Below are 24,603 nucleotides of genomic sequence, written 5' to 3'. Positions count from 1 at the left end.
TGTATTAAAAAAACTTTGTTGTGTGTATATTTCCTAAATGAGTTACAAAATGTTCCAATGAGAGGTGTACTTTGTCTTTAGTGTCAAACTGTTTGTAATGCATACTCCTCTGTCTTAAGGAAGCTTCATTCATGTTAACACTTGACTGCCCCTAATTTATTGCCATGGCAACACAGCATTGTAAAAGCTCCGATAACAGGACATACAGCACCAACCAATATCAGAAGACCTTTAAATGCCTTCTCCTGTAATGAAAAGGAAACCAGGCTGTCTAAATGGGAGGGGTTGTTGAATTATTAGAGGTGTAATAATGGTGCAATGGAGGGCACACATAAAGCTGAACTCCTCAAAGCTGTCTGCGTCGGCACACTGTGAGCGTCTGCCTAGAAAAGCAAGATAAACCCAACACACACTTTAAACTGAATCAATGGTATTTAAAGTGGACAATAATTCGCTGCAGGCATCTCAAAACCAGCGGCAGTGGAGTAAGCATAGCAACGCAAGTTACATATAGCACAATATTGGTTGTTGATGAAATATTTTGTTCTCGTCATCACAAGGGTAAAAAAATAAAAAATAAAATGCGGCCTTGTTTGGAATTTGTTGTCGTGGAATGTCATTTTCCAATTTCCCGTATTTTGAAGGCAAAAACAGAGAAGCGGCACTGGCATTCACAGCGTCCTTGTATGAACTGGCTATATTTTTGCTATATATTTTAACTTGCTATATATTTTATCAGAAGAAGAAACAGTCTGCCAATTCAGAAAGGTGCAATTTAAAAATATATATATATGTACAAAATTACACCTTGACTGAACTCTGTGAATTACATTTGAGTGATTTTTTTTTTTTTTTCTGTTGCAAAGCAGTTTGGAAATAAACCCAATTCTCCTTCCTCTTCTCCAAGTGTATTCTTTCACAGCAGTGAAATATCCGAGAGGCAAATAGCATGAATTAATACCAATTAAGTCTCAGTGCTGTAATGTTTACTTACATAATGAAGAACAGGAAATTATTTAAATGACTAAATTAAAATGTGATTTCATGCATTTGCAATTGTTATAACAAAGACATTAGTTGTATATTACTCGTGCCAGTGGAGGAACTTTTCCATGGCCAAACATAAGAAGAATACAGAGCATGTGCATACATAGATTCTTGTATGAGTGTCAGTCCGATATATGAGATTTTCCACATACCTAATGGATGATGCACATATGTGCAGCATAAGATGCACATTAAATCCCTAAAGTGAATGGGTAGATAACAAGGAGATGAAATGGGAAAGCCATCAGGGGTGGGGGGAGTTGCCCTATAAACCATAAGAAATCAATGGGTGGTGCAATCTGATGTGCTGGGTGGTATTACCAGATTAGTTTGGATTTAACAACCCCCTCCTTTTATTGCATCCTATGTGATTTGTTCCTTCTTTCACATGTGTTTGTATGCAAATGTTTTCACTTTGAAACATTATTCATTGGGTGGAGGGTGTCTTTTTCCCCAAGGGGGAATCTTTCTATCGAATGCACCTACGCAAGTGAGCTACTACTACAGTCACAGGTTTTCATCCATACAGCTTCCCTTTCATGTAAAAGTTAGGCTTTTATGAGTAACTTCTATACACTCCGTTTACTGTTTTTTGATCAACAACTCCTGTAATAGCATTTTTGATGAATTAAAGGGTTAACAGCAAGAACTTGAGTTAAGCTAGAAGATTGTGAAATGTTAATATAGTCCTTTAAAAGACACAAAAACAAAGGTCGAACTCATGAAATATACTCTGGATGCCATTATGTCTTCTCCGATTGACTCAACCAAATATTTGGTGTGTTTAAATGAAAACACATTTTTATATGGCTGGTGCCATTCTTCTGAACTGAGTTATTGTCCATCGGTGAACTCGGCTTGTCTTGAGATAATACAATCCATTTCAAAGGCCCTTGTAGTGCTCAAATTCTTCAAATGTTTCAGAAAGAAAGGAGTTACATTTCAGGAGGGTCAAACAAAGTCAAGAAATAAACTTGTTGCAAAGCACAGTAAGCATTGGCACATCAACAGTCAAAAAGTTGAACATAAAGGAATGAGCAAAGGGACTATGTGGGTGACATCAGGGTAAAGATGGATTTTTGAAGAAAGGAACGGTGGAAAAGTGGGATGAAAGTTGGAAGGACAAGAAAGCAGGTAAAAAATTTTAAAAAAAAGGTGTTTGAGACAGAAACGTGGTGTTAAAGATAGAGGTGAATGTGAAAGCAGTGATTCCTCAAACCACCCACGGAGTGTGAAGTAATCACATTCCACGTGTGCGCAATCACAGCAGCGCTGCTGGAATTAGCCTGGGTGGCTACGCTGCCTTTAAGACACACAGCTACAATGATCTCCCTTTGATCGTGTTTTTTTTCCCTTCTTCTTCTGCATTTAAAGTGACAGGTATCAGACACGCGGGTTATTGTGTGGAGATAATGAGCACTGAATATGGATGAGGCAAGATGTACACGATGCACACGCTTCGAATCATCTGGCTGCAAATCTTTACATGAGGCATGCTGGAATTCGACAACGAGCACAAGAAGCATGAAATAGGAGGGAATGTAAGATTTCTGGAAACTGGTTTCACACAAGCAGGTGTAAAGCTGTGATGTGTGATATAATGTCACGTTGAGACAGGCTTGCACCTCCGAATTCAACTCATTTATTTGGAGGAAAAAAAAAAAACCTGTTACAGCAGAACTTCAAGCTTCAGTGGTTGCATACAAAGTCTAAACTTTTGCAGTTCAGTTCAGTTTTTTCTTCATGTATTATCTCCATAAATGTGCGGAGTCAAATTGTCAGCTTGACTTGTTGACGATTTTGCTGGATTATGGCTCCATCATAACCACATTAAAAAGCTTAGGTGTAAAGTCATTTTTAACATAGGTAAGGCTATATAAAATGATCCCCATTCCATTAGGTTTAATAAAATGACTTCGCTGACTTCATGATCTTTTCCAGTGGATTATTAAATGGCTTGTGTTGCCTTACGGTTTGTTCATCTGGTGGTATGGCATCAAATGTCACCAAAAAAAAATCAGTTTAAGAAAGTCATTTCTTGGAGCTGATTGTTCATGTTATGTGTCAAAGGGATGGGATGTTTAATCTTTAAAGGGCCATGTGGTAAAAAAGGGTTGAGAACAACTACTCCAGGTGATATTAGCAGGAAGTGTATTGATTAACATGGACATCAAAGCAAACAATAGTCTCCCTTTATGGCTATGAGCAGCTCTTGCTTGCACTGAAGTCATGAAAATCTGAGTTAGGGTCGATTATGTGCACCCTCAGCCTAACCCATTTGACATATTTATGGCTTCAAAAATTGGGTGCTCGGCAATAAATCCGGACCTCCCAATTAAAGGGCCACCCTTGGGATCTTCACCATAACCCCACACAGAATACCCACCATTGTATTAACTGAGAACACAAGCAGCTCAGAAACATCTGCAGTGGGACCATTAAAAAAAAAGAAATGGCGTGCCATATTGTTTGATGCCGTCGCTCGCTGTGGAATGACATCGCTCACTCTGCCTCTCCAGTTTCAAGCCTTTCCTCTGTCCATCTCGTGGCAGAGAATGGAGAGTATTATCAGAGTGAAAAAGGATCTCTTTCTCTCCCCCCCGCCCCTCCTCCTAAACCCACCAACAAATGAGGGGCAGTGGTCACGGAGGCAGCATGCGTGCGTGTGTGTGTTAATGTGTGTGTGCGTTGGGAGTGGGAGGCGGGAGGGGGTGCACCACTGGGAATGTGCACCTGCAATTTTTTTTTGATTTGACACAGTTGGTCTTTTGTCGGATCTCAGGCACAGTGAGATGTCTGTGAAAGTAAGACCCCCCCCCCCCCCCCCCCCCAAAAAAAAAAAAAAAAAAATTGACGTCTTCATGACGGGATTCTCCATCTCAGTTTGGAAGATTGTGTCAAGAACTGGGTGGAAATATATTCCACAGATGACACGGGTGATCTGTAGCAATTCATACATAAAAACATGCATATCTGAGGGCTGTCGAATGTGACAAGCAGCAGATCCTTTACGGGAAGGGGAACATGTATGTACATCTTTCTTTGTTGGGTTCTTTGTTATTCGTCACGCAAGGTTTGGAGGAAACATTTTTAGAAAGTTGTGAAAGAGGTAGAAATGATCTTCCACTTCAATGAAGATATATCATAGAGAAACAGCTATGAGCAGCAGATGTTTGCGTTTCAGTTGGGTGTGACGAAGAATAGGTTTCATTTTCTAAGAACAATAACCAGGAGTTGAATTGATAAATCCTGAAAAGTCCTAATAAGCTCTGGTAGTGGAATTTTTTTTTTTGTTAGAGGTTGTTGCCAAAACTACTTGAAATGAGTCTCAAATTGAAATATTACTGTCTGTATCGGAATTGTTTTGCCATTCATAATCTCTGTTTTGTTTTTTCAAGGGGAGTGAATCATCTTAAAACTCTTGTTGAAACACCATCTAACTCGTTGCTGCAAGATCGAGCGATTAATCGAGTTAGTGGATTCAATGTCATTATACAGATATTATATATATAGAGAAATGATGGAGATGAATGAACAATAATATTACCCAAGAAGCAATAAACCAGATAAGCAGAGTTCAAGGCTTCGTTGGGGAGTCTATTTGGTCAGCTTATCAGTGATCCATAGCCTGAAGTGACGACTCCTCTCGTGTCTGACAGCTGTAGTGCGAGTGTGAGTCGAAGCCGTGCCCTCTGAGTCGTGATACTGTACATCTGCAGAGGATGCGGGACGGGGCCCATAAGGAAGATTTGTGTTTGTGTGTGGAGGAGGGCAAGCGAAGAGGAAGATAAAGGCAGGGAATGCGTGCGCGTATCAGTGTGTACTGTGAGTGCAGTACATAAAATACATACACTACAGTGTATTTTTCCATCCTGTATAAAGCGTCGGGACTGTAAACTACTTGACCTTGGCTTTCGTCCAAACAAGAAGGCTACACTGAAGAGCTATCATTACTCCAGCGCTATCCGTTCCCTTCTCCCCTTCCTTTTATTTTAATGAGAGCACAATTAATAAGGAAATGGAACGGCTTCCCAAAGGAGGCTCCACAATGGAGGCCTTCTTTTGTCAATGGCCGTATTGAATTCCCCTACAAGGCCACTGGGCCATATTGAAGGCCATCTCTAGTATCACCCACACCTCCCCTACACCTTCACCACCGCCGCCACCACTTCTCTTTTCTTCCTCCCTCTCTCTTATCATCAAGGTCTCATGGGCTAATCTGTGCCACAGTATCATTTGATCCCACCCCCACTGGTTCACTCTGAATGCAGACTTTACAATTCTTCAATATTGATTTGCTGCGATAAAACCACCAGTTACTGTGCATGCTTGGTTTATTCAATGACAGAGCAGTGGGGAGGGAGGGAGAGAGAGAGAGAGCAGGGTCATTAAAAGGCACAACTGCGTCTGTGTTGAACTTTATTTTTTAATCAAAAATGCTGAAAGATCTCTATTTTTTTTTTGTTTCTGTATGGATGCAATAAATAACCAATCAATCGTCAAAGCTTTTTTGTTTTTTAATTATTCCCCGTGTTGGTCAAATAAAGGTGCTGTCGCTTCAGCTGTTCCTCTGAGCTGTACAAAAGAAGGCACCTTTGGTTTCCTCGGCAGCTCTGTATACCCACTTTACTAGCGGCTCACTGAAGGCTATGATGAGGATATACTGACAATGTACGAATAGACAAAGGGAAGGATGTTCTCTCTATACTTTTTAATATTAAAACTTAAGAAGATGGTCTGAATTCAAAAGACTTCTTTGTCAACAGAAAATTCAAGTTCATCTTCTCTCAGGGAACTGGAAAGACACAACGCTGTTTAAAGTTCAATTGAGGCACATGGAGCATAATTGAGCGCCTCTTAAGTGAGATGCAAGGTTCAATGTCATGAACAATGACAAAACCCCTTCAAAAGTCTCCACAAGGTCAAACACAAAGATAGCTAGCTAGCTAGCATCGACCTTGTGGACAGAGAGTAACAAAGCCTGTAAGAAGACTTAGACGATGAAGAATCATTAGCCTAAAAGATAGCTATGCACAAAGAGTGGAAACGGCTAGCCCTGCATGTCCAATGCTAATATTGATGCCATGCTAACTTACCCTCATTGAATGGTTTAAACTACTGAATTTATCATCTCCCCAAAAACTGAAGCGTGAACTACAACCAGTGACTCGTTCATTCTACTTTTTGGCTAGCTGTTAGCTCAATTTCTTTGTTTTATTAGATTTGTTTATCAGTAGCATGTAACCAACATTTTTTTTTCTTTTTACAAAGACATTTTCTGAGGCTGTTCAGCCTTAGGAATTGCAATTAGGGAACAATTTTATAAATTCAAGCATCTTATCAAAGCTGGAAAAAAGTAAATCAAGTTCATGTATCAGGTCAAAAGTTATCTTGGATGTTGGACAGATGATACAATGAACTGTTGTAGATAAAGATTTGCACCACCTTGCCAAATACATCCACTTCCAAACTCTCCTTCTACAGACAAATACACATTAAAAGATCTATCTCTGCATGTTATTAGCAACATGTGGCTTAGAAGGGGAAGATTCTAATCTGAATAATTAGCAAACATGCAAATAGAATAGCCTTGAGGCGTATATTGTAATCATGTACCGCTGCAGTAACAATTCATCATGTTGAAGTGTCGGGGAGGGGGAGGGGGGCTCCGACAGCTTCCCTATGTACATGGTCATAACCTCACCCATGATTGTGCCAATCCGACAAAGCTGATACATTTGCATATTGTTCTGTCTATAGCAACGTGTAATCATCTGCCTCGTCTTTCACAGCATCTCCTGTGTCATCACAATGCAAATATGTCATCTGCATGTTGGATTTCTTTTGAAAGGCGGAAGGATAAAAAGCATACGTCGCTTGTACAGATTTCACACCGTGACTGGAGACGAAAAAAAAGTCATTAATTTCACAAATTGAGAAACGCATAGGTCGCTGCATTGTGTTTCTCCGTGTGCTTCCTGTTTGCCCTTCCTGCTCCTCGCTATCCGCCCACATCCCAAATTACTGCCTGACCCCCGCTGTTATGCAGTATGGGAAACCCTGTTGGTGTTGCACGCCCACCATTTCTGCCCTGTGCGCTGGTCTGCCGGGTCACTTAAGTGAATCTCTCTCTGCTCTCCCAGAATGCACAAAACACACCCAACACACATTATGCAGCCTTAATGTAAACCAGCATCCACCACCACTTGACCTCGCTGTCAATATCTGTACTCATTAAACACCACTCGGCCAGCAGCGAGTCTACTTTAAATGGCATCATTCAGCGCTTACCTTATTACGCCCGTGTAACTGGGCTCAATGAATGGGGAGTCGAGGAAACGTATTTGGAAGATATACACAGGTCTAAGTCTGTACACCTATAAAACATGCAGGGGTATTTAACCCCACCCTGCCATTCTTAATGTTGCTGTCATTCATTCCTCTTGGGTTGCCAGTTCTGACAGCAATTTGGCAATGTCAAGCAGTCGCTGGGGATGCCACGGGCAGAAAAGGCCATTCTTTTATTCCCCCATATCAAGCAGGTATTGATTTTTCACTCATTACTGAAGAACATAAAAGGGTGGGGATTTCTCAGCGCCATGCCAAATGCCACACAAAATGTAACCAAGGATGGAAACTGAATACAAACAAAAGCTCACACCACTTGTATAAAATTGTGATTCTTGCCCAAGTGTGAGACCTGATAAAAAGCATTTACAAAAACAAAAGAAAATCATCATGCAGAAAGAAGCAATGGAATAACCTGGAATCCAAATGACAGCTGCAGAGGACAGCCCAAGGCTAGGTATAAAAAAAAAAAAATAATAACAAAAAAAAAGTTATTTTTTTCATAACTGCTACACTATTATCTGTTTCCAGAAACCTTGTGTAGTTTATTGGGGGGGGGGGGGGGGGGGGGTCATAATCCATTCCCTGGAAAAAGAGAGGAAAATAGAAAAATCTGTTAAAGCATTAAACCCAAGGCATTTTAGAGAATATCATCCAAAACCATTTTCAAAGCAATCAAAGTTTGATGTGAAATTCAAGTAAGAAAATACTTAGGGAGTGCATTAAGCAGGCAATAAATTTTTTCTGTTTAATTAAAATCTGTTTTTCTCAAGCCCTCTCAACTGAAATGTGTCATCTCATCATTCCTTTCTTTTAGGCTGGACTGGGTTTTTGTTTATCATCCCGTAAGGTGCTATATTTTCATGCGAATGAAGATAAAGTGCAGTGACTACGCACTCGGGATGTGCTAATGTCAACTTGCAGAGGCTGAAGTTATCAGTCTCCGCCTGTTTAGCACTTCTGTGGCCTTGCCTTGACATTTATTGCACCAGTATGTGCATTAACTTCTTCATTCCGAGCTGAAGTTTGAAGCTGTTCTACTTATCCTCTACGTCCATACCAGTGTGAGGGAGGCATATGATATAATAAAACTCGTACTTGACTAACATCAACAAGAAAAAAGGATGGACTTTGTTGGACATTTCAGCATTGTGGTCTGTAGTCCGGACTTAAATCTCTCTCGGAGCAGGCAATAGATTACGATGTGAATATGCAGAGACATTCATGGGCCCCAAAGGATGGGATCCCCCGACATTTCCTCAAGCTTCACCACCAGCTTTCTGTTTGTGGTCCGCTGAAATATCTTCAAAACTGTTGCATGGATTACCGTAAATTTGGTTAAGACATTTATATCCCCAAAAGATAAATTACTTTTTTCTACGCTCCTGACTTTTCCCCTCGTGGCATTAAGTCTAACTTCCAGTTTGTCTGAGACTTTAGTTTATGCAACCCCTAACCCTTTGAGAGACTAATGGAGCTTTCCGATGTTCGTCCTACTTCACATATCACACAGCTTAACCTGCAACACTAAAAACACTACAAACTAAAAACACTACCAATGAACAAAACCTGTTAAACATGAGTATGTTTATTTTGTCCCTGTGGGAAGTTTGCTATCCAGCTCTTCACATGTTTAAGCTACACATAAAGAGAAATCACTGCTTTAAGGTCCTCTGAAACATATGTGATTACACAGCGTTGACCTTGAGGATTCATTTCCACTGTTACATACTGTGTGTGTTGTGTAATGTCTTTTAGCATGTCCTTTATGCTGTGTATGACATGCACAGCACGTGTTCAAAAACACTGAATAAGTCCGAGCACAATGCGGTACATTCAAGACATGCAAATAGATCTGCAATGCTTTTATTCGAAATACACAGATGTTGAATAACGGAATACACTTTGTCTACTTGGATCAAAACCGACAATAAGAAGCATGAATCCAATTGTAACCTTCGTCTGGATTTTAAATACTTGATAAAAATGTATCTGGTGATAAGAAATGTCTTTATGGAAAACTTTTTTTTTTTTTTTACGAAAACTGAACCATGCCGAGTCCAAAGCCATCGTAACTAAGATTTTTAAATATCTCTGGATTGAGTTGAAAGTCTTTATTTGAATGTTGTGTTGGGAATCAGCTTGTACTTATTTGGTTTTCCGATTTCCTTAGCCGCCCTTTCGTAACTATATTCACCCCACACACTAAAAATCTAAACTCTGATGGAGGTCAATAAAACTCTTTCCCTTCTACTTCGACCAAAAACAAAATAACTACCTCATTTTCATAAGTCAGCGTGACTTCATACACACTTTGTAAGACACTGTTCAAAGTTATATGCTCCATCTATTAATGCATGCATAATTCAGCCCTGCTCTGACGCCTATCTGCAGCTCCAAGTGAGTGATTGACATCCACCCACTCCAAAGCCCGCTCATTTCTTCTATGCTTCAAGAGGCGTCTCACAGTCACAACAAAACAGTACATGCCTCAGTGGGCTTTACAAAGAACTTCCTCCCGCTTTGAAATATGAGCTCAAATAAATCATTTGTTTAATTAATTAAGCAAATTAGGCAAATCCAGGGATGCCTTGGCGGTTGGAGACGGTGCCCTGGCACAAGGAGATTAATTAAGTGGATCGGATACAGGAACAGGGAGGGTGACGTCAGGGTTTTTATGTCGTTGTTGTTGTTTGGTTACACACAGTTAACCTTTGAATAAGGCTGCTGATGCCTCAATGTAAGGCGGAGGGTGTCGGTTGTGGTGCATGGTGCCAGGGATTAAACTCTGTGTAAAGCGTTAACACACTTATGACTATATCACGCTCTTCAGAGATTTTATTTCTTTACATTCGGTCTTTCTTAGACCCTGTGCACTGCTGCTCCCACCTGACCTTGATCCACGGAAAACCAACCAACACACACACGCCTAATGTAGAAAAAAGAAAAAAGAAAAGAAGAAGTAGCACCTTGCACGTCCAATTGAGAATGACCTCCACAAAAGATTTCTATTACGACCCAAATATGTTTGCTGAAAAAAAAACATGTTTACAGCATGGTACAAAATAAATCGTTTCCACCTCTATAGCTCGTCTCTCTATTAATAACAACTGTCCAAGGACTGAAGGTTTCTATATTATAACCCACCTGCTTTACATATCAAGCATTCATTTATTCACAGCTAAGGGCGAGGTCACTTTGAGTGACAGCTGGACACTGATAGACATCAAGCTCCTTTTTTTCGGTCATTTAAATTCTAGTATGATACGTCACATTTTAACTTGAGTCATCAGCTCTCGAATAAGAATGGAGTTTTGTTTTTGGAGGCGCTCCGGAGAGGACGGTGAAACTGATGGAGACGGCTTCTTTGGCAGCGCTCTGCTCCGCTGCCGTAGACTGGACTGACCTAAAGGTTCACTGACGTTTTGTTGAATGTTGAAGGTGTGCTTTGGTGAGGATAATGGACGAGACTTCAATTCTGTTTAGGTGGCTTAACCAATCAGAGCCCTTCTTTGCTTGTGTAAGTGTAACAGGTCAGCTTGTTGCTGGCGTACTTTGGCTTCAATTTTGCACAATGTAAGGGGACGAAGACACACTTAATAGAGCTCTTTGAGTATTTTTTAAATTGCATAGTTTTCTTATATGCAGCCTGCTTCTCTTAATGGAACACTTTTGGACCCCTTCTGAGTCACCGTACACATGTGCTGAGCAGATGCCTCCCCGTCTCGTCCATCCCTCATTACCTACCTTACCCCCTCCATCCTCCCTCCTGCCTCCATGATGACATCTGCTTTCAGACTTGATGTATGCACTCGTTCCTGACCATGAAAAATACACGTCAGACTTCACGCTTTCGTCTCCTCCATTGGTTCGCGAGCCGCCATCCATTATAGCCGCCGTGTCTCCAGATTTCCACGGGGCGGTATTAGTGGGATGAATATGAAATCCTTCCTGGAGCATTTTTGCATGCGCGGAAATGCATGATTAATGCGCTGCTCAGGCGTGGCCGGAGTGTTTGGGACGTTGCTTTTCTACATTGTTATTCACGGCTACTAAAACAATGACAAGGATGGCTTTTCACTTATTTTTCAAGCCAGTGCCTGCGTCCGAGAGAGAAGCCTTTATTAATCTTGTAGGACACACAAGTAAGGAAGACATGCAAGACGGTGCATGTGCGCACACACACAGGAACCAAAGACCCGCCCACACACGTCCTCATCTTCAGGTCCTTCACCTTCATCCTATCGTTGGCTCTCTTTCATCTTCCTGCTGACACACTTGTCCAAAAATATTTCTCCTCATCATCTTCGACCAGCCGACTCCTCCTGCGTGATTCACGTGTGATCGTCACATCTGGCACTTCCATGTGTGTCAAAAGAAGCCGCTATTCCCTCTGTGTGTGTGTGTGTGTGTGTGTGTGTGTGCGTGTGTGTGTGTGTGTGCATGCCTGGGCCTGAAAACACAAAAGGGACTGTGAAACCAGAAGTAGGCTAGCATCCCCCGGGGTCCACATCTCCAACACTCTCAGGGAGACACATGCACAATGACGCTGTGCTGAATATTCCCACTAAAGCTCCCACAGCTGCAGAACAATTCACCAGAAACATCTGGTTGAGTCTGCTTTTTGCAACACTGCTGGGCTGGGTGTCAAATTGTTCTTTTTTTTCCATAAAACTGTCAATTTTTTATTTATTTTTTTCCTCAAGGGATTTCAACCACTTCATCTGGTGTTTAAAAAAAAAAGCCTTAAATGCTCCGATGTTGTTCTAAAAACCAGAGTTCGATGTCACCAATTCCCGTGGGATCAATGAGTGATTGATTGTCCGAGTGTGTCAGACAAAGCAGAATGATTGATTTAAGGGACTGTGGAGGCTTTCTTTTTTTTTTTTTTTCATCAACGCACGTTTCAGCTCATTTGTCAGAAATCATGCATGCATTGCTGCCTCTCCAAAACGACTAAAACAGCTGTTCAGATACACGTATGGCTTACCATATTTTCGTCTTTTCAAACTGTGTTGACAACACAACTAAAAGCAACAGCAGCCCTAAAGGTAAGGAATCGAAGCCACTCATCCAGAAAATGTTTGGACAAGTAGTTGTGAACTAATTCTAAATATATTACCTCATATAGATGGGTTAAAACATTTTTGCAATAGAAGCTTGGCTACATGGAAAATTAAGCCCTCAAAATAGAAAAAATGTAATTTGCTAATACTATTGTTGGTGTGTGGATTATTTGCTTTAAAAAAAAAAAAAAAACAACATTTCTTTGAACAAAATGGTGACATGTTTAGTTGAATGTCCATCCCATATGATACTTTCTAATTGGCTGAGGCTAGTTGCCTTGGAGCTACACTTCATCCAGCCAAATAGACGATTGATAAATATCTCTCTGATCCTAAAACGTGTGTAAAATAGATTGGTGTGGATGCTGTTTGGGGATGAAAGATGTCCAGTTAAGAGGACAGTGTTCAGTTTCAAAGACCTGTCTGACGGTGCGGCTATCACGAGACGTTCAGACAGCAGATTCACACGGGCAGGTTGAGGGAAGCTTACACACCGTGTGATTGACACGTCTGTTGTAGGCAGCACGTTCGAGTCAATGCTAATCAAATAAGAGGTCAAGAGGTTAAAACAATGAGGGACCAATAACACTGACCGCACAGAACCCATTTACTTTATGGTTCTTTGCCCAGTGATATGCTTGTCTGTGCGTGTGTGTGTGTGTGGGGCTCCTTACAGTGTTTGTTGAGGGTATTCGAGGGCAACCACTAGATTAGCTGTTACTCTGATTTAACTGTACAAACAACATAGAAGGACAAAGCATCCGAAGCAGTGGGGGAAAAAAGGATTTTCTCCCATTTTTACAGAGGATGACTTTGTAAAGAGTGCAAAGGAGGACAACTTTTTTTTTTTTTTTAACCAGGCTGTGTCAGAGAGCAGTCATCATATCATCTTATATTTTATTTCATTTTATTTCCTGCTATTTTGGCTTCATTTCCCATGTTAAACGTTTTTTTTTTTGCACCTATTCACCATGACAAATCACAAAAAACTGATTTCGGATCAGGCGCACACACACACACACACACACACACACACACACACACACACACACACACACACACACACACACACCACACACACACACACACACACACACACACACACACACACAACACACACACACACACACACACACACACACACACACACACACACACACACACCACACAATCTGTCTCTGTGCAGTTAAAATCCCAGCTTGCTCATCAGATATAGAGCTCGGGGGGGTTAGAGGAGTGAGGAGTGAACATCAGTCCCTCCAGTCAATATAAGTGCAGTCTGCACTCAGGTCAGCACGGAGAATATAATGTAGTCAGACAAACCTCACATCTTTAACTCAAGTACGATCTGGCAGATTAAACTAACACAACTGCTTTCAAAGAGTCACTTGTGCTTAGGTAAATACAGACATTTGAATAATGTTTCTTGGGGCTGTGGGGTTTGTGCAATATCATCAAAGTGTTCTAACATTTCCCTACAGTTGTAATACAGGGTATCTTATTCTATTGTATCGTTCCTGCCATAATATGTCTGAGCAGATTTCATCATTTCATTTGGAGTTTGGAATAATTAGCTCCCCTGGCACATGATCAATGGTCAGTAGTTCTGAGTTGTAGTCGTGGCCCAAAAGGTTTAGGAATAAACCAGTCATCATGGTTTATTTAATGTCTCAGTCATTTTGAGGGAATTTTGACAAAAATTGGTTAAAAAAAGGGATTTTTTTAAAGAATAAATGTAATTTAAAAGAATGTCTAGCCCTGCTTTTGGGTTGGGTCAACAGTTTAGCATTGCCCATCGTATTTTTAAACAACAAATGTAGTATTTCCTGCCTTCCATCGTCCCACAATAGAATGTCTGTCCTCTCACACCATGAAACACCCCATTTTTCAGTTTTTTACTCAAGCAAGAGACTAAAACTAAAGTTGCAGATTCACAACTGGCCGGGGGACGAAGGCTGAAATTAGCCGCTAAGGCTAAAGCTGCTAATTTCAATGTAAAAGGAAAGTGTCCATGAAATAATAAGCTAATAAACTAAACTAAAAACATTTAGTTAATAAGTCACTCAAGGAAACCAGGAGTCAGTTACACTAGCTGGACAACATTTGTACTCCATGGGAGGCTACTTTCCATTCATGTTATTCCAATAGCGAGTCCTGAAACTCCATTTAATCCTCCTCACTTTATGGAAGGAGGCTAGCGTTAACCGTCTCTGTCTTCCATGGCTCCAGTTGTCGTGTTGGCAAATGACGAGACTGTGAAAACTCGGAACCACAAAGTTTGAGCCTCTGATCTTTGTTTAGTTTTTTTTTCACTCCATGATGTCAATCAAAAACATGAGACTACATACAGACTCCCCAGTGTCCTGCAGAGACTGCTAAATCAAAGACAAAACTAAGAAAGCACCAAAAATGATGCCCCCCCCCACACACACACACACCCCCTCTGTGAAATGACTTCTGTCTAACATGAAGAACAGCAGTCATAGCCCTTCAAGACACTATTATTAAGACTGTCAATTTAAAACAAACAGGGTATATGACACAGAGCTGCCGCCTGTCCTTTCTTACGAGCATTAAGGCAAACTACAGATGCCATAAGTGGGCTTTCATTAGCACTGGATGATGAACTGAGTACAGCAGAAAGATATTACAGCACAAAAAACAATTCAATTAGCCTAAAATCTCCCATTAATGGTTTTAGCCATGTCAAATTAACATTGTTACGGGCTATTGCCCCCCTCCCAATACTCCCTACATCTACACCCAAGCTGATCACCCCATCTGCACACACACACACACACACACATCCAACCACCACCACCAAAGAAGTCTCTAATCTGAATTTAAATGACTTCATTTAGCCTCTGAAACAATCCACAGCCAGAAAAAGAGAAAGTCTGCAAAACCAGAGTGGTTTCCATTTAAGGGAAACGGGGGGAAAAGATAGACTTAGCGACTTAATCTGAAGATCTTAATGCGTGAAATGATTAAAGAGGTCTTTTTTTTTTCCTCCCCTGCAATTCTTGTTACACTTAACATGTGCTACAAAGCCCAAGCAGTGTTAATGATTCTTTGTAAGTCATTTCTGTTCATTACCAACACCAGGAGAGGAGGAGACGGAGACGTGAGAGTGAGTGAGAGAGAGAGAGAGAGAGAGAGAGAGAGAGAGAGAGAGAGAGAGAGAGAGAGAGAGAGAGAGAGAGAGAGAGAGAGAGAGAGAGAGAGAGAGAGAGAGAGAGAGAGAGAGAGAGAGAGAGAGAGAGAGAGAGAGAGAGAGAGAGAGAGAGAGAGAGATCTTTAAATAGGTTTGAAAAAAAAAAAAAAAACCTGAAACACAGGGAGTGCAAATGAGAAAAGTGGAGACAAAAGTTTCAGGGAGTATTGTGGAGTGAAAAAGTGCTAATTAGCGGGAGGAGAAAGAAGACCAAAAAAAAGGCAGAAAAACTCAAAGACTTCTGGATCCCAGAATGAGGCACTTCTATGGCTAAAGGATAAAATTCTGTTCGGCTTCAGAACAAATTGAAGGAGGTGTGTTCGGCGCATCCACCCACGCATTCAAACACAGACAAACACCAGCCCTAATGAGCTGAACTCACCCAGAGCGGCTGGTGCGAAGAGGCTGGCGAGGACAAGCAGGCGTGCGGTCCACATGGCCTCCTCCTCTTACCGCCCGCTGCTCAAAGTCCCGGTTTAGGTTCAGTCTTTAGCTGGCAGATGCCGGATTTGGGGTTCCACCTTTATGGCACGGCTCCCTCCACTGGAACACGGTCCAGAATCTGTCAAAGAAATAAACATGAAGTTAAGTTAGCTTTAAGAAAAGAGGTTTTTTATTTATTTTTTTAATCAGGGGATAAACTGTGTCGTTTTCCGGGAAGACACACAACAGATGGATCGATCACGGCTTTAACATCCTCGTGAGCATTCCTTATGGCGAGTTGTCATCGACTGACTGGGTGCAAGTTGCTCGATCTCCAGTCAGATGAGCTCGTAGCTCGGGTGTGACTGCTGAAATCCATAATGTATTTTTGGGATGTTCTGTTGTTGTTTGTTGTTCATCGATGTGTTAACTCCCCCGCCCTGACAACAAATCACACCCACAAAGACGCAAAGGAGGGGGCGATGAAGCTCACGCAACTTTTAGAAGACAAATGTGCGCGTGTGTGTAGTACAGTATGTATACTCCATACCTTGTGTGTATTCTCGCAGGGCCTGATGGTAATTGATATAAGAAGCTCTGCTGTGTTTTTCCTTTCCTTTGGGTACAATACAAACTTCAGTTGTTGTTGTTTTTTTTGCATCTGTGAATATTTTAGCACGGCAGGAGAAAAGACTTCTGCGCTGGCAGGCTTTGATTCCAAAACAAAAACAACGCCTGATTCACTTTAAAGAGCCTCAAAAGAGACAAAGCGAACTTTGACCTCCCACAAATTTCTCAGGAATGCCGTCACATAGCCTTTTGATAAAAGATGGGTGACGAGATAAGTCCCCAAAAGTGAACCTTCATGCTAACGGATGGGAGATAATGATAAAAGAAAAAGAACAATTCCAATCATATTTTCTTTAACAGTTTCTGTCAGAGTTAGCCGATATCATGAAGGTTTGTGTGACTGGAATGGAATGTGACTTAGCGTGTTGTTACTCGATTAAATGTGTGTTGGGTGGCAGAAGGGGTGAGACAATAATACCAACATATTTGTCCAGCACATACTCTGGCTGCCGATGACATCACCAGCGCAACAAGTCTGAACCCGCAATGGGATATTTTGGCTTCAATTTGGTCAATAAGAAGAGGTGTGGACTTGACGTCCATCTTTATACATGATGTAATATCCCTGCTACTCACCAGCCTCTGACTGAGGTTGTTGAACTTTTTTGAGCTAAGCTAACATACTTGAATGAGAATTTTAAGTGTAATTTAATGGAATGGGAAAACTAAACAATGGTACACAAAGTTTCAAACTAAAAAATATATATATTTTTTTTTAAAACCCTCTAAACCAAAGTAAATACACAGAAAAAAACAAACAGTTAAATGAGGATACATCTATTCTCAATCTATATTCTGATGAGATTATCTCCATCAAGCCCATATCATGCTATTAAGGTTAAGTCCGCTTTAATGATTAGGCAATCCAAGCCCCTCTATTATCCACTATCAGCCATGATCTGCCGCTGAAATATAATCTCTGCAAAATGATACAAGCCACAGAGTGCACACACACACACACAACGCTGCCATCCCCTCTACACAAGCATTATCCCGCCGCACATTAGGAATTCTATGCTGCATTTAATATTGCTGGGAGATAATTCCATTGTGGGATGCTGGGAAATCTGGTTACAGAAGGTCAAAACTAGCACGCTGCATCAAAGGACAAGACACTGGGGAGGTTGACTGGCATTACATTTTAAATACACCTCTTACAGGCATCCATAATGGAGTTAGGATTTGACTTCTTTAAGTCTTGAAATCAAGCTCCTAAATCGAAAAAAAAAATCTTCCATTAGAGTAATCTGATCTTTTGGAGCAATTATACATAGGTTTTCAGAGAATGGCGTGTCCCTGCATAAACAGACCATTTGAGTAATGTTAAAAGGTTAAAAGTCATTTTTTTCTCATCAGCAAAGTCTTAGCAGAGCGGAGCAAAAACTAGAACTCAGAACAAGTCTCCTAAGGCACAGCGACTTCACGTCTTTTTAAACATAAACGTAATGACAGGGCTTTTAAGGCGTTAAAATAGCAATGTGAACGATTCCTTTTTGATCAAAGAAACATCCTTGTGAGTAAACAGCGCTTTTAATAAAACGCTGTGACAGCTGCCTGAGAGAGCGAAATTAAATATGACATCAAATCAGATAGTGTGACTCCCTTGACAGGAAAAAAAAAAAAAAAAAAAAAAAAGCAACACATTATTCCTGGAATAATCGCATTTAAATTCACTGTCCAAGCGGCAAATTGGACTTGAAGTTTATACTGTAGGACAACTTCTAAATTGGTGGCAGGGAACGAGACAAAAAGGGAGGCAGGGGGAACGACAACATGTTAAAAATAAATATTAAACTCACTTGGTATCTGGCTTTTTTTTGTTGTTTTTTTTGCAGGTTTTTGCACCCCAAAAAAATTCAAAGAAAAGTACCAAATGATAGCAGGTGTTCATACAGTGAAAAGACAATGATAACGTGTCGCTTTCTGTGTGTATTTGCGAGACTCCGTGTGTGCCGTATCTCACAGCACAGCCGATAAAGACAGAGTACTTGCACAGGTGTTACTTAGAAATTATCACATAAAATGAAAAACACTTCGCTATCACAGTTGTTAATTTGTTCTCGAAAGAAAGAAGGAAAGAAAGAGGGAAAAAAAAAGCTGTGGGCTTAGGTACATGAAGTGCTATCAACCGCCAAAGGAACACATCATAAAATACATATTTATGAGAAGGGCTTGGACCAAGTTCAATGTAAGAAAAATGAGAAGACAAAAAAGACGGAGCAGAAGTCCAGCATTGCCAACTTGTCTTGTATTCCAGAAGGAGCTTCATGATACATTACGGTGCTGACGTTTCAAGGGTACTTGTTCTGAGGGGGAGGGATTCAGAATATCTCCCTTAGATAAGCCGGCCAACATTTTAGCGGGGCCCGAGCGCCGACCCCGGCAGCTTCTGTTCTCTGCCACATCAAGGAGACTTCTTCCTTCGCCGCCTCGCTGTCTCCTGCGGAACTACTTTTTCTAATCAGCGCTGATGTTGTTGTTGTGATTTCGGCGACGGTGCGAGTGCCAACGGGGCCCCAGATGAAACCTGACAGATTGAATTAATTGACTTTTCTATCTAGTTACAGCAAAACTGAGACAGTTGATACCATTGGGGGTGGGAGGGTGGGGGGGGGGTGTAGTCTCACAGCAATAACATGACTGAGAGAAAATACAAATAAGAAGCCAAGAGCGTTAAGGGAAACAAAACCGATTAGCATGATTTAAGCATCCAAACATAAGCTTGTACATGACAAACTTTGCATTGATTCATTAATCATGTGCGAAAATTATGACAAAAACACTTCTCCGGGAAGGTGTCGGGTTGATGTGATTTTTGGCGGTAAAACCTATGAAGGCGATGTCGACGCGCTGCAAAATATCACCGGCTGCCACGGCATTGATAACACTCCTGGTCTCCTGTCATTGGGTGAGAGTTAAATGTGTAACGTTGCATGAGGCAGGTTGTATGACTGTGATTTGTCCTTAACACAACGCCTGAAATAGATCATTTCTAGCAAGTGAAATATGTCTTGGTATTTAGTGCACGATACCTGTTTTCACTTAAGTGTGGTTTGAGTCCATTTAATATCTTTGTTATAACCTATACAGTAGGCACACACAATGAAAACACGTTTCCTTTTTTTTTTTTTTTTTTTTACGTCTCTGATGTGTAAGGGTGTGCCAGCAGCCCAGTGCAGTATGCCATTTGTTTTCCATGCTATTTGCACATCCTTTTCATATTTAAATTCACAACTACCAGTTTGCATCTCACGCACTGTCTGCACTGTGATTGCTGGGCAGCAAGGGCCGAACTCTGCTCTATCGCATAAAAGCTAATGCAAAGGAACAAAGGGTTCATTAGGAAACTCTGCCATTATTACCAAGCACTGTTATTGGTGCGTTCACTTTCTGATTGCTTTCAATATCAACCATGAATCTTTAGGCAGCATGTTTGTTTGTTTTCTTGGTTGACTGGTTGAAAGTATAGACTATAAATGCCAGGGGAAGAAGCCTGAGTGAGGTCACCTATTGGTTGCTGATGGGTGCTTCGGAAATGGTGTCCAGTTCAGCCACAGGCTTCGTCATGAATGACTTTCAAGCTTTATGAAATCAAAACTATTTTTTTTTTTCCTTTTTCATCACAAACACAGGTAACCTCCACAAAGCACAGAATTAAACAATACAACACACAGCGTACAGCGTGGGCTGACAGACGCATGACTGAAAAGGCCGATGACCTAACATGGTTGAATTGTTGTTTATGTGACCTCAGTATCATTAAATCTCCAACCTTATAACAGGAGATACTGTGGTTAGCGCTTCGTTAAGGAACTTGTGTTTGGTTGGTGCTTCCTGAGCTCACCCGTTACACGTCAAAATAATGTTATTGAGCAGATATATTTTTCCAAACACAACACATAAAAGGCTGTCACGTCAGCATGCAGATGTTCTCATGCGACGTTTACCCCGTGGCAGCGGTGAGAGGCACTGAAAAATACAATACGGAAATCGTTAATTTTCCCATTAGCTTCGAAGGGCAAAAAGAGGAATTCCAATTAATTTCAGTCTGTTTCATAATCAGCTAACAACTCCTCACAGAAGCTTTAACCCTATGTTTTAATCATCAATTAGTTCATAATTATTTTCCAATAAATCATATGTAAAATGAAAGCCTTTTTTTTTGTGTAATGACAAAACTGTTATTTTTGTTTTTTTTCCTGACTGAGAGTCAGAAATCACATCCTACTTTCTGCAAACACATCTTTAAGGGTTTCAGGAAAAATGTCAAACATATTTCTCTCTTCGTATGGCACCTGAAGTATGCCGTACCTGGAACTATTTGATCATACTTGTAACCAGAAATAACCTCCTCACTTCAGAGTCACCATCTCTGAACGTAAAGAAAGCCATCACACTGATGCACATCCTGACCTAAGGAAACCAAAGATGATTTCCATTAATCAGGACTCGTTCCATACAATGCCTCTGGAACAAAGTGAAACTTGATCCTGTGTGTTATCTGATGGGGGCACGCTAAGTATGATGTTACTAGTCACGCCTGCTTGAAGCCCTCCCACAAAACAATAATGTAATGAAGTGTGATCGTGTTGCCGGGTTAAGTAGCACGTCTTAGATTTTCAACTTGTTCCATGTCCAGATGCTTATCGCAGCAGCACGGCGGACTGGAGGTAATTTTCATGAGGCAGACAGTGTGTTCATGCAAATGAATAAGATGAATATTAATCATGCACACTGTCTGCATACGGTTTGATTGATGAGCACTCACTCGGAAATCTTAAGAGATGAGCCGAGATGATTAAAAGTGAGATGATCCTTCTCCTTCCACAGTGATGAGCATTATTTTTTGACACGCTTGGGTTGAGTTTCCCCAAACACCACTGATGGCTTTAAAAGTGAGCGGTCATTTTATTTAACAGGGGGGAAAAAAAGAAACAAAAACAAAAAAAGCAGAAATGTCAAAATCATGCTTTTTTAATGCGAGTTGAACAGTGTGAAAAACTGAAGGTGAAACGAGAGGGCTCTTTTCTTTAAATGTGAGCATCCCTGGAGCTTGACAAGGCATTCACTCATACAATTGGTTTTCCACGAGGGACCCCAACACAGCTAGCCAGTGACAGGCAGATAATAGCGCTAACTTTAGCCGCCGCAGTCTCTGAATGGCCCTATATGATAGGCTTGTTGAGTGTGACTGATGGCTCAGGTTAAATCATGGGACCCTCCCTCCTCCACGTCCTGTGTGCAAAGGCATCGCAACTCCTCCTGTCACACAAAACAACCTTCCAACTACAAAACAATAGAAAAAAAAGCAATCCATTAGGAGGAAATTACATGGCTAACACAATAAACAAAACAAGCTGAAAACAAATGGAATTTAACAGTGCACATGCAAGTGAGATGGGTTACATTTACACAAAGAGGAGAAATAAGGGCCTCAGCGGACGTAGAGCTGAGGTGAATAAATGCAGATAGATGCAGCGTTTAAAGGCAGAGAAAAAGGCGCCTTGAGACAGCTCTCCATTATAAAGCAAAGCTCAGACGCTATCCATTTTCTATGTCTTCCTTCATCCTATCCTCTTTTTTTTCCCCGAGACATATCTCTCCTAATGCAGCACAAATGGCTGCCGGACAAAAGAGGAAGAGGCGGGGTAGCAGGCAGGAGAGGAAGGAGAGAGGGATGGACTTTTAAGAATCGGGGAGCGGAGGAATGTTAAAGAATGAAAGATGGAGGATAAGCGAGAGGGAGGTTTGTTACAGAACAGAGATGGATGAAATGGACAGAGGGACGAATACAAAAACCGAGAATAAAAGACAAATACTGGAGGTGTTAAGGAAACGTACATTAGCTGATATCTGAAGGTCATTTATTGCAGTGTGAGGGAATCCAATGTACAGCCTTCAGCTTTTGACGCCTATAGTGGATCAGGTGGGCAGGTTACCATGACAACATTACCTGTTAGCCATTAATCACCTACCGGGAGTAATTGGCATGCTGTGCCCAAAAACACACAGTCATTATGCGGCCAGCTTCATTTTGGATGTGAGCTAAAAGCGACACATTATACGAACGCGGAGGGACTCAAATGGATTGTCCCTAAAGCAAAAATCCACCCAATATGCACTCGTATAACATATATAACATAGACGAAGATATATAGATTTAACACACTGTGACCTCAAAGGTATATGCCTTGTAGTTTATAGATTTCTCTTTAGACAGCTGGATCTATGTATCGCCAATGAATTGTGCTGACGTGCAACTTTCAATGATACAAGATGACAGTATTGGCAAGGTTATGGGTATGATAGATCTGTTGGAGAAAATATGACCTCATCTACGGTGCCAAAGGTTTAACAGGATTTCAACATGAAAAGGAAGGGCAATGCTGTTCAATCCAAAACTCTAAAAACTACCACAAATAGGCCTACACACATTCATGTTTTATTCAGGATGACCCAATATACCCAACTGTGATTTGTTTGAAGCTTTAAGTTGAAGCGAGCATATTACTAAATCAAACTTTGAGTGAACATGCCACATAAACATTAAACCTGCTTTAAAAAACCTGTTCGTAGTGTCACTGTAAGCTGGTTAGCATACCAAGTCTAAACTGGTCAAAATGAAGAGTTGCTTAAATTTGACAAATTAGTCATTTTTAGTTTGTTAAATCTGCAAGCTTAACTTTGGCAGTGAAGATGGTAAATAGATTCCAAAAGAGACGTTATAATATTGTATTGTTAGCCTGTTCGCGTGCCAATTCTTTGCTAAACTTCGACGGTGAATGTTGAGAAGATTATCTGCAAGGAAAAAGCATGCTAGTGTCTTTTTTTAGCATTAGCATACATTTAGCATACTCAAAATGCATGCCATAGATGGTGAATGTAGCAAACGACCGATTTAATATTAGCGCGTTAGTGATGTCAATGATTTAAGATTATTCTGTTTGCTAAACTTAGATGCTTAATGTGCTGAGCTAACTATAAGTATCACACATATAGGCATTGTCATTGTGCGATGTTAGCATGCTAATATAATTTCATCACGCAAACAAAAAATCATTTGTTTCGTTATCAAACTTATTGAAATATGTTATAAAATTGGTTTGATTTTTGTGTTGTAGCATGCTAGAACTGTTCAAAGTAAGCATGTCAGTTATGTGGTTTGGTTTGCAAAAAGTATGAGCCTAGCTTGACTGTTAAAGCTGGTAAACACACTGTTTTAATAAGGACATCATTATATCATTGTGAGCAAGACAGCATTCTGATTTTAGCCCCAGCTATAAAGTTAATGTGCAGTTATTGTAGTACGGCCATAAACTTTGACGAGGCTTATCTGAATGTGCTAATAAACACCTGTTTCTTATTGAGGAAAAACATGAATGGCTGTCCATCTACAGCAAACCTCTTTTTGTTTTCCATATGGGCAGCATAGAGAACGGTTGTTAACCATATAAAGCACTTTTTTTTTTTCGGCACACAGAAATACAGCACAAGTGACACCCTTTCATGCATGAAACAAAGCCCAACTGGGTCTTTTTTTTTCCTCTCAGTTCTGCAATGTTTAGAAGGCATCTGCTCCATTTATTTTCTTTTTATTTGTATGTGACTTCTCAGGTCCCAATTTCCCTTCATTTTGTATTCCCTCTAACTGCATTTGCATAATTTTCCAATAGACACTTCATTCCCTGCCAGATTTGAGAAGAGAGGGGTAAAAAAAATTGTACACACACACACACACACACACACACACACACACACACAAACAACAGCAGCAATTTCAGCTCAGCCCCTGCATCAGGGGTACAGCAAATTCCAATGTCAATAACACTGATCCCAATGGCGCATGCATTTCAATATCATTATCTGATGCTGAGC

General features: G+C 40.8%; 1 protein-coding gene across 8 annotated transcripts in view; it reads right to left on the bottom strand.

Moving 5' to 3' along the window:
* Positions 1-24,603, bottom strand: part of LOC306841548 (adhesion G protein-coupled receptor L3) — a 224,998-nt gene that overhangs the window by 141,175 nt on the left and 59,220 nt on the right. For all 8 annotated transcript variants that reach the window (XM_079371495.1, XM_079371497.1, XM_079371499.1 and 5 more), the window contains one exon: positions 16,058-16,237. In XM_079371495.1, coding sequence (XP_079227621.1) covers positions 16,058-16,112 — 55 coding nt within the window. In that variant the 5' untranslated portion in view covers positions 16,113-16,237. The remainder of the gene's footprint in view (positions 1-16,057; positions 16,238-24,603) is intronic.

The sequence above is a fragment of the Symphodus melops genome, assembly GCF_947650265.1.
Source record: "Symphodus melops genome assembly, chromosome: 20".
Taxonomy (NCBI): domain Eukaryota; kingdom Metazoa; phylum Chordata; class Actinopteri; order Labriformes; family Labridae; genus Symphodus; species Symphodus melops.
The sequence above is the reverse complement of the archived record's forward strand: the minus strand, read 5'-3'. Positions and strand labels throughout refer to the sequence as shown.